Source organism: Egretta garzetta, unplaced genomic scaffold (assembly GCF_000687185.1).
Source record: "Egretta garzetta isolate BGI_Z169 unplaced genomic scaffold, ASM68718v1 scaffold85, whole genome shotgun sequence".
NCBI classification, from domain to species: Eukaryota; Metazoa; Chordata; class Aves; order Pelecaniformes; family Ardeidae; genus Egretta; species Egretta garzetta.
The window spans coordinates 3,844,802-3,855,019 of record NW_009259718.1 but is presented as its reverse complement, the minus strand read 5'-3'; the positions used below and the strand labels follow the sequence as shown (position 1 = coordinate 3,855,019).

General features: G+C 44.6%; 2 protein-coding genes across 2 annotated transcripts in view; one reads left to right on the top strand and one right to left on the bottom strand.

Annotated features, from left to right (window-relative positions):
* The window catches only part of LPCAT3 (lysophosphatidylcholine acyltransferase 3), an 11,569-nt gene extending 3,481 nt beyond the window's left edge, over positions 1-8,088 (top strand). The window contains exons 2-13 of the mRNA XM_035894615.1: positions 2,126-2,233; positions 2,352-2,458; positions 2,612-2,705; positions 2,827-2,864; positions 3,934-4,112; positions 4,523-4,631; positions 5,359-5,445; positions 5,740-5,906; positions 6,532-6,679; positions 7,214-7,372; positions 7,484-7,610; positions 7,740-8,088. Of these exons, the coding sequence (XP_035750508.1) occupies positions 2,126-2,233; positions 2,352-2,458; positions 2,612-2,705; positions 2,827-2,864; positions 3,934-4,112; positions 4,523-4,631; positions 5,359-5,445; positions 5,740-5,906; positions 6,532-6,679; positions 7,214-7,372; positions 7,484-7,600 (1,313 nt within the window). The 3' untranslated portion in view covers positions 7,601-7,610; positions 7,740-8,088. The remainder of the gene's footprint in view (positions 1-2,125; positions 2,234-2,351; positions 2,459-2,611; positions 2,706-2,826; positions 2,865-3,933; positions 4,113-4,522; positions 4,632-5,358; positions 5,446-5,739; positions 5,907-6,531; positions 6,680-7,213; positions 7,373-7,483; positions 7,611-7,739) is intronic.
* An 83-nt stretch (positions 8,089-8,171) lies between these two features.
* On the bottom strand, positions 8,172-10,210 carry EMG1 (EMG1 N1-specific pseudouridine methyltransferase). Its single transcript, XM_009639129.2, has 5 exons — positions 10,082-10,210; positions 9,713-9,854; positions 9,277-9,335; positions 8,976-9,125; positions 8,172-8,640 (listed from the first exon to the last, which is right to left on the bottom strand). The coding sequence occupies exons 2-5, from the start codon at positions 9,843-9,845 to the stop codon at positions 8,527-8,529; spliced, it is 456 nt and encodes a 151-aa protein (XP_009637424.1). The 5' UTR covers positions 9,846-9,854; positions 10,082-10,210; the 3' UTR covers positions 8,172-8,526.
* Between the last annotated feature and the right edge of the window lie 8 nt (positions 10,211-10,218).

The window sequence follows — 10,218 nt, the reverse complement described above, 5'->3', positions numbered from 1 at the left end:
ACAAATGAAAAAAGAATCCCCATCTATATACTACTTACTTAAAAAAAAAAATCATGTGAATCACTCTAATTCTTTGAGTTACTCCTGTATCCCCAGGGAGCCCATGCAATGAACTCTCTTTGCCAATTCCCTCTCTCTCCCTTAGCTGGTGTTCGGGGACGGCAGAGGCACGTACCTCTGATTCTGGTGTTGGAGCAGGAGGGGAGAGGGACGGTTTGAGTAAGGCATTTTGTAGGGGAATTTGGAGCTGCTGCTGTGGAAGGGAAGAGGAAGCTGGACGAGTGTGCAGGAGCGAGGTTGCCAGGCTCTGCGGGTGCAGGGCTGTGGTATGTGGGGCTGGCCGGCCACTCAGGCTGAGAAAGCACCCTGTGGCGTGGAAACCGGTGCAGGACACAAAAGAAGGAAGGAGCAGGAACGAGGAGGCAGGGAAGACCAAAAGAGGGGTGGCAAGAGGCTGAGGAAATGGGGAGCAGTAGCTCGGTTGCAAGAAGCAGCAGTTATGCACCTGTATGCTTGGTAGAGTGTGCCACTGTCCGGGATCTAGAAGGGATCCCAAAAGTCCCAAACTCTGGGACTCCCTCCCAAGGAATTTGGGGTGACAGAAAGGACCTTGAAATGGTGCCAGTCACACCTCAGCCTGTTAGCACTGACTGCCTGCAATTCACGGATTTTACGTAACATGACAGAGTTTCCTCTTTCTTCTCACAATGGTGACTAGATTTGGCCTTGCCTGTTGGAAACCTTTCATCCACCAAATGCTTCTTGGCAAAATGTGCATTTCATCACCTTTTCTTACTGCTCCATATAAAACATGACTACCTACTGCTACTATTACTCCATTAGTGCAAGTAGCAGAGATCTATCCACTGCTAGAGATTTCAGCTAGTCTAATACGCAGTGTGGATGCCAGTATTGCGGTATGTGATGAATTTCCTTTTTTTTTTTTGGTAGAAGAGATTTTTTTGTTTTGTTTTTAATCGGGATAAAAGAACACAAGCTTGCAAAGTAAAGCAGTGAGTTATGAAACACCTCTGCTTCTGCTATCCCAATTCAGCTCGTTGTGCACATGCCTTTAGAAACACTAATTGCATGAACAGACTTTACAATACTCATGATATGGACAACGCTTTCTCTGTCAATATGTATTAAAACATAAGATATTTGTTGCCTAATATGTGGCAATGTTTATTGCATGCTATGTGAACCTCACCTAGACAAGAGAATTTAATGTAATCATGAGTTTCTGTATGGCACTTCTCACCGTACTACCAGAGTGCTTCACAAATGTTTGCTTTTCACCGGAGCCACAGATGAATAATCTGGAGGCATTCCTAAATTAGACTGGGAGCTAACATGCAGAAAATGCAAGGAAAAAACTCCTTCCACTTATCTTAGCTGCTCCATATGAAATGCTTCTGACTTCGATTTTTCAAAACTATTACATGCATAGTCCCCATGGATTTTAGTTAGAGCTTTGCGTGCCCAGTACTTCACAAATCAGATGCAAATCTGAAGTTAGAGAGTTGGAAAAGAAAGTATACTAGTGGAGGTCACCTGGGGCTAAAGTTGGTCAGCATTACATGAGAACTCACTGAGGTGTGAGCAGGGATTGAATTTTTTAGGACACTGTAATGGTATTAACCATAAAATTCCACCCCACCCCACCCCCTTTTCTTTTAATCTAGCTTCTTGCCACATTCACTGTATTTGTCACAGCATTTGGAAATGAATCAGAGACTAAAGTCTGATTCATGTATTTCAGCATTATCCATTTCATGTATTGAATGAGGCCAGAAACTGTAATCCTGGAATTTCTTGCACTTCAATGTCAACTTTGATATAATAACGTTCCTGTTAAAGTATTTACTTCTGTGTAGTAAAAAGAGTAAGTCGTCTGGCATCTTATGGGGATGGAAATACAATATCAGGAATGTATGCTGTGACCGGTGTTGATGATGCATCTGTTGTATCTGATGATGTATCAACATCTGTTGATGTGTTGATGATGATGATGTAAAGTACACATTCCTAATAACATGTTCAAGAAAGCTATAATCTGGACCATTATAAACATTTGCCTACACTAATGTACAACTCTCTCTTTTTTTTCCCCTCCTTTACTCAGGATATCCTTTTGCCTTGTTCCAGCGTTATTTCCTCTTCCAGAAGGAGACCTACCTCATTCATCTTTACAACGTGTTCACAGGACTCTCAATTGCTTACTTCAATTTTGGTAAGATGGGTTTGGGAAGAGAGAGCTGCCTGGCCCAGGGCATGCTGTGGGTTGGGAGGACCTATAATGGGAAAATGTCATTTCTACTTCATATCTCTCTCTCTTTCCCCCTCCACAGGGATGCAGTTCTTTCATTCCCTGCTATGTGTCCTAATCCAGTTCCTCATACTGAGACTTATGGGTCGCACAATCACTGCCGTCTTCACCACGTTCTTCTTTCAGATGGTAAAACTCTCTTTCTTACTCCATCAGTTTGTAGAAAGGAGCCCTCTGTTCAGTTTTCCACTTCCCAGTAGCAACTGTGGGTGGAAAAGTGGAGACAGATCAAAACCAGCTGGGGGAATTAGTTTGAATAACCCAAACAATGGTTTCTTTCAGACATACCTTATGGCTGGATATTACTTCACAGCCACAGAGCATTATGACATCAAGTGGACAATGCCACATTGTGTCTTGACACTCAAATTGATTGGTGAGTGACACCTCCTTCCTATCTCTTGCACTCTGCAAGCCATGCCTCAGGGAAGAGAGGACTGCTTGTTCAGCCCAACCAGCCCATCCCAGGGCTTCAAATAACTGTTTCTCACCTCTAGGTCTGGCCATCGATTACTATGATGGAGGAAAAGATCCGGTGAGTAATGCACCATTTCTCCTTCATTCTTCCTCCCCTCTTCTGTGCCATTCCAGTGAGTTAGAGGTCAGAAAATCAAGTTCAAAGGGTGCAAGTTAGCAAGCTGGATTCATTGTTTGGTAAAAGCCATAGCTGAGAGGGGGAACATCTGTGAGTGTCTGAATGCAGGAGTGGAAATAAATAATTTGGAACAGAGACAGTAGTGATTAGAGATGGACAAAAGTTGTTTCAGTCATGTCAGAATATTATTCCTGCCCCCTTCCAAATTCCCCATTATTTCCTTCCCCCAAATCTGTTGCTTTAGATTCCCGATCCCCAATGCTCTGTGTCTTGTGGGTAGTGTACCTTTAACTTGCAGACCATCAGCACTGGATCTCAGCTCCCATCTTCCTTGCCTTTGTTTAGTCTTACCATATCCTTGTTGGCCTTTACCATTTGTCAGGGCCCTGATTTTAGAGCAGATGAAACAGTGATAGAAGTTGCACAGCACAATGTGTGGGAGAGGGCAGAACACTTGCTACAGTCTCTTAATCCTACTTCAAGTATTTGTATTCCCCATCTCCTGTTTGGGGCCTGACCCAGTCTTTAGAATCCATGGAATCACTGCTGACTGCAAGAAAACAAGGCTGAGCTGAAATTTCCTAAGCTGAAGTTTCAAGTATTTAAAGACAATAAATTCTTGCATCAAGAAGTAGGAATTGTAGGACGATAAGGTCTTGGGAGAGTACATGTGATTGCGGTCAGGGACTGGAATAGGTCAGATACAGTGCTTTTACTATGCCTGCTATGCTGGCAGGGGTGCATGTCAATAGATCCTTTCCATGTTTTGAGCTTATTTGGGAATAGAGATCTGTGCAGCTGGTCTCAACCGTTAGATCTTGTTGCTATTTAGCGGGGATGGGTTTAGAGAGGGCTGGGGAGGGGAATGGATGTGAAGTACAAAGTGGAAAAGTTCCATATACATGGAGAGCAGGAACTGAGACCATTAAGGAGATAGGTGAAGAACATGACTTCCAGAGCTAGTATGAGATCCCCTAGCATGATGTTAACGCCACTCCCTTTGGTGCAGGAGTTCCTGACCCCTGAGCAGCGGCGATTTGCTGTCCGGGGAGTTCCTACCTTGCTGGAGGTTTCAGGATTCTCCTATTTCTATGGTGCCTTCATGGTGGGGCCTCAGTTCTCCATGACAGACTATCAGAAACTGGCAAGGGGTGAGATGACTGATGTTCAAGGCCAGAGACCTAATAGGTAATAAAAAGCCACTTAGCTCCTCACCTTCCTAAAATCCCAGAACGCTCAATCCTCCACATGTTCCCTGCAGTAGAATGCCTTCTTACCTGGACACTGAAGTACTGTGGCCAAAAGTGATTTATAAGGCACGGCAGTCTTTCAAAAGTTACTCATAACTCTCTGCGTAATGTCCTAGCATTGTTCCAGGGCACCAACATCAACAACCATTTGACATTAGTACAGACTTGGTCCCAACTGGGCAATGTTAGCATCCCAGCTTCCAAATGGAGGCGTCTGCTGCAGTGGAATGTGGTGACTCCCTATTGCTGTCTCCCCTATCTCCTCTTCTCCGCTTCTGTTTTTAAAATTATGAGTTTGAAGGTCTCTTTCCAAGCCTTTTCTTTGAACTTCGTATTTTTCTTTCTCAGTTTTGTGCCTGCTTTGAAGCGCCTGAGTTTGGGTCTCTTGTTTCTAGTAACCTATACCTTGTCAAGCCTGTACGTCACTGATGAATACCTCATCTCAGATGATTATATGGTATGTATTCATTTGGCAGTTCTGGGGTGTGGAAGAATTCCACTTCTGTGGGGGGCACTGGATCTACAAGAGTGATTTATTTATTTACTTACTTTTAGTTTTGCCTCAATTTTAAAAACAGGATGTCAGCAACTAGTGATATAAGCCTTTCCACAACTGATTTGGCTTTACTGCCTGTCCTGTGGATTCCATTTGATGCAAAACAGGAATGTGTTAAGATGAATTGAACTAAATTAAAAAGTTTTACAAATAGAGAATTAATCTTAGATGCTACTCTTGTTTTTGGAAACCTAACATATGCATTTTGTGACCTTTTAATGACATTCCATTTAACCATTACATGCAAAGAACTTCACTAGAGTAACTTGCAAGGCTTACCAGAATCTTTGGAATTCTTAGAAAACTCTTAACAAGTAATTCCTACCTGCAGATTATCAGTGTTTCTGTGTCACTATGATTAAATGAGGGTGTAAATTCTGCAATGATTATGCTAATCCCAGAGTCTTACCAAAGTACCTATTTGAGTACAGCCAACTATTACCAAAGGAAGGAGAATGGTGTGTAAATTTGCATAAGCCAGTAGCCTGGCAGTCCAGTCTGTGTAGCAGTCTCAACACGTACATCAGATTAAAACAAAAGACGGTGGTGAGATCTCCTCTACCTTGTCTCATTACTGCCACTCAACTCCACTTCTAATTTTTATTCTATTTCACTCTTACCTCTGCAGGAGAAGCCTTTCTGGTTCCGTTGTGGTTACATATTGATCTGGGGCAAAATTATACTCTACAAATACGTAACCTGCTGGCTTGTTACGGTGAGTCTAGATGTCATTCCAGAAACAAAAGACAAACGAACAAAGGTAGCACCTTTGCAGCTACTAGTATGCTCTTGGACTTAGCATTAAATGGAAGTAATCCAAATATTTGGAGATCAGTGCAGGTCAGTTTAGCGTGCTTTAAGTTAGCAAAGGCTAGCTAACTAAAAAGCAGGCAGTGGTGTCTCTCCACTCAACACTGAGAGTCAGAGCTTCCCCAGCTCTGCCTTTCCAAAAAAAAAGAAAAAAAGGCAATGTTTTCCTCTCATCTTTCTTGTGAATCTTTTTCCATAGGAAGGTGTCTGCATCCTTGTTGGTCTGGGGTACAATGGGAAGGACCAGAATGGAAAGCCTTTGTGGGATGCCTGTGCCAACATGAAGGTCTGGCTGTATGAGACAACACCTTTGTTCACAGGGACCATTGCTTCCTTCAACATCAACACCAATGCTTGGGTGGCCCGGTGAGCAGGACAAAATTCCCCTTCTATAATGTGTCAGTAATGTCTGTCAGCAGAACCAAGATCCTAAGCTGAGAGAGAGCATTAGAGGATGAATCTGCCAGTTTTCAGGTCTTACACTCTTCCATGTTTTGCTGCTGTCCCCTTCGAATGAGGTTACTGGGTTAGACAGACCCTTTTGTTCAGTCTAAAAGGGCAGCTCATTCATACAGGCAAGCAGTTGATGGCAGCAGGAGGGCCCAGGCTAGGACAGGACCACAGTGAGCCCTTCAGCCTGCCTGGTCAAACAGCCGCAGAGCTGCTCTAACAGCTGGTTCCTGTATCATGCCTCTTGATGCTCCCTATGCAATGACTCAGCTGGGTTTTGGTTCAGCACTTGCTGGGGACACAAACAAATGGCAAAATACTTTAATTCCTGTGTGAGTTGTCAGATGAACCACTCCTCTGCATTAGCTAGGATTTCTTTCAAGGGCTGAGGTACATTTTGCCCTGGTAAGGGGAGCTTTCTCGCTGTTTCTGTCACCACAGGGTGTGCAAAGGTGTACAGTCCCCTGGGCCCCGCACCTCTGACGTGGAGAGGGGAGGACAGACAATAAACTGGAAGCACTTTGTTTCTTTTCTGCTCTAGCTACGTCTTCAAGCGTCTGAAGTTCCTGGGTAACAAACTGCTGTCACAGGCACTGGCCCTGTTCTTCCTGGCCATTTGGCATGGGCTGCACTCTGGCTACCTGGTGTGCTTTCAAATGGAGTTCCTTATAGTCATCGTTGAAAGACAGGTGCGCTTTGTCTGACTTACCAGAATGGGGTGGCCTCCATTAGCCTGTCCCCGTGAGTCTGGAAACTGCCATGCCAAAGGCTTTTACTTGGATTAAATACAGAAAATAGCTGCTCACTTTGGAATTGGTGTTCAAACATGATACGGTTCTGTTCTCAAAGAGTTCAGTAGGTTGCTGGCTTCTGCACGGGCAAGCCATAAATTTATTGAAGAAGCTGACAGGAAGAAAAGTGGAGAACTTGGCATATGAGTAGAGGGCAACTGAAGTACTTGGCAGCTGGAAAGGGTGGAGGGCAAGCACATGAGCTGAATGCCTCTGCTAAATCTCCCAGCACTGAGAACAATATTCCATATTTGAACTTTTTTTTTTTTTTTTTAATTAAAACTTTGAGCAGGATGGGGTACTTAGCTACTTTTTTAGACTAACCGCTTACTAAAATTCATTTTACACAGCTAGATAGATGCTTTGGCCCCAGAGGCTGCATATATAGGCACAGGACATCTAACTGAGAACACTCTTTTTTCTTTAAATTAGATCATAAGCCTTGTTCGGGACAGTCCTCTCCTAAGCACTTTGGCCTCCATCACCGCCTTGCAGCCCATCTTCTACGTGCTGCTGCAGGCTAACCACTGGCTGTTCATGGGTTACTCTCTGGTGCCATTTTGCCTTTTCACCTGGGACAAATGGATGAAGGTATTTAGTAGCCACAAACAGAAAACCCATGCAACCAATCCTTTTCCCTCCTGTCTATGTTCTTGGCTCAAAGCTGCTTGCTGATCCTTAACCCTGCCTTTCTCTTTACAGGTGTACAGGTCTGTTTATTTCCTTGGCCATGTATTGGTCTTCACCTTATTACTGGTGTTGCCTTACATTCGCAGGGTAATTGTGCCACGAAAAGAAAAGCTAAAAAAAGCAGAATAACAGCCAAAAGGTAAGGCTGTACTATGTGGAGAGAATCCCTCACTTGGGATAGGAAGTGAAGTGGGGCAGCAATGTTACAGCCCAAAGTGAAAGGCAAACAAAACCAACTAAAACACATCTAGCCCTTTTCTCTTTTCAGATTTTACCACCTGTGCATTTGTAGGAGTCGAATTAACACTCCGGAAACAACGCATCACCTGCCAAGTTTGCTGTGTTGAAGTACAACATTTTTCAACGCGAGGAGGGGGAAAGAGAAAGCACAGGGTCAGAGACCCGAAAGGAGGGGAACGGAGTAAGCCTTCTTCCAGATCCTCCACCTTCTGTATGTTGCCTTATCTCTCTGCCGCCCTCCAGTGGACACTCCTGTCTCTCTGCTGATATCAGATGATTGTAAAAAAACTCAACGCAGGCACTGTATTGGATTGGAGCCACCTTCTGACTTTTCTACGTTTGTCATCCAAGATAAAAATTGCTCCTGGTCTTTTTCATATCTGCTTCAGCTTCTTTCCTCTTGGGTACCTCAGTGTGGGAGTGTGAGCTGTTGCACACCACTGCACAGGGTGATTCTACGGGACAGAGTAACTCCAGCTGCAGGGCAAAGCAGGGCACAGCGAAGAATATCAGTTCCGTGACAAATTTGGGCTGAGTCCCTGCTATAAAGGGATCAAGCCTGCCCAGGTATTAAACATAAGAAAGTAAAATCCACAAGCACACTCTTATCAAAAGTGACCTTTAATAGGAGGAAAAAAGGTTGGTGGGGCAGTCTCTTTAAAGTCACATTGCTCCAGAAGCTACAAGGACACTATTGAAGCCTTTTCCTTTCCAGGAGCCCAAAGTTGCACCAGGTCCACACCTAAGTAAAAAAACCTCTCCAGAACATGGAGTCACTGATAGCAGTCCACCACAACAGTAGTAGCAGCAGAAGCTCATACTACTCCCCAAACTTCCTCAAAGGCAGTAGTAATTTTGGCACATGTCAGGGCAGCAGAGAGGGGATAGTTGCTGATGGAGACCATCTTTTCTGTATAGTCGACACTGACCTAGAGAAGAGAGAAAAATCAAGCTGCTTAGTCCTATCTATCTCCATTGGTTGCAGAGGCATGGTATTTCTCCAAGGCTGAACACAGCCACAATAAAACACAGGAGGGCAACTGCTAGCTTTCACTAGCGCCCTCTCTCAGGACAGAGAAAAGTCCCAAGTGTTGCAGCATTAGGCCTTTTTTTGACAAGCCTCCCTGGGGGGAAAAAAGGGGGGGCAGGACAGGGCAGACCAAGTGAAAAAAGAGCAAAAGAAAAATACCCATACTCAGAGCAAGACTGCAATCTATTCTGATAAAGATTTTTACAATTCCAAGTAAGGGGTGCACGCACTTACCGAACCATGGGCAAAAGCTCCCACAACAATGGCAACTGGCTCCGCTGCAGGAACCAGTTCACGCAGATCTGACACCTTTGGAACTGCAAAAGAGGTACCTATCTTCATACAGCCCACAGGGAGATGATCACTGACTGGGTTTTTAATCACCTACAAGAAGCAAAAAGTTAATAGGGGCATGGAGGTAAGAGACCCTGCCACACAGCTAAGTCCAGAAACAACAACCAACTTCACTCCTACATCACTAGCTGCAAAGGATGAATGTTGTGACATTAGCTGTGAAAAGTCAAGGAGTGTTTACCTTCAACAGTTTCTGAGGTCCATCAGCTGCTCGAACACTGAGCTTATGCAGCAACTGGACTGACAAGAGAAGAAACGTAGTTAAGCTGTCTGTTCTTTTGCCAGAGAAATCCTATCCTTTACCTAGTGATCAGAGCTAAAGCAGACAAAAAGTCTATCTTTAGAGTTCCCAGCATCTTCTAAAGCGGTCCTAAGACATGCTTATCTGCAAATTATTTTGGTGCTAGCAGAGTCTCATCCAGGTGCTCCCCAGTGTGCTAAAGGACACACAGGTGGCCTATACATCCTGGTACTCACAAAGACACTTCCATTTCTCTGCACTTTTCTCACTTTCACATTTTTAAGGTTGCTGCAACTTTTTGACTTCCCAAAATTCTTCCACTCCTAACCACCTTTCTGCATTATTTTGTGGCTGGTATAAAGCTTGAATCACTTACCCATAAGACCACAGAATCGATCAAAAGTTCTTGGGATTCTGGTTTGGGGATTGACTTCAATTAGAACGTTCTTCTGGGTATGGATATAAACCTGCAGGAGACCAGCCCGATTCAGGGGGCTGTCCATGAGCATCAGGAGACTCTGAAATAGAAAATCATGCAGTAGTGGAAGTAAAAAAGGTTCCAGGGAGAGAACTCTTAGAAAACTTGGGGGTTAGGCCCTATGAATACAGAAGGGACCAAAATTGAGGTAGGCGGGAGTTCATCTGGCCATGCAAGCCCTACTGTAGTGCTAAGAAAGCAATCCCATATCCAAATACAAGAGAAGTACTAAAAAACCGCGAGCACAGTGGGTAAGCCCAAATTCACCCCAGTTCCAGGGGCACAAGCAGACCCCCATATTGACAAGCAACCTCCCTCAAGCCGACTGCGCGGCCGCCCGGTGCCGCCCAGGCCGCCGCAGACGATGCCCGGATCCAGACGGTCCCTGGGGGGTGAGGGCGGGC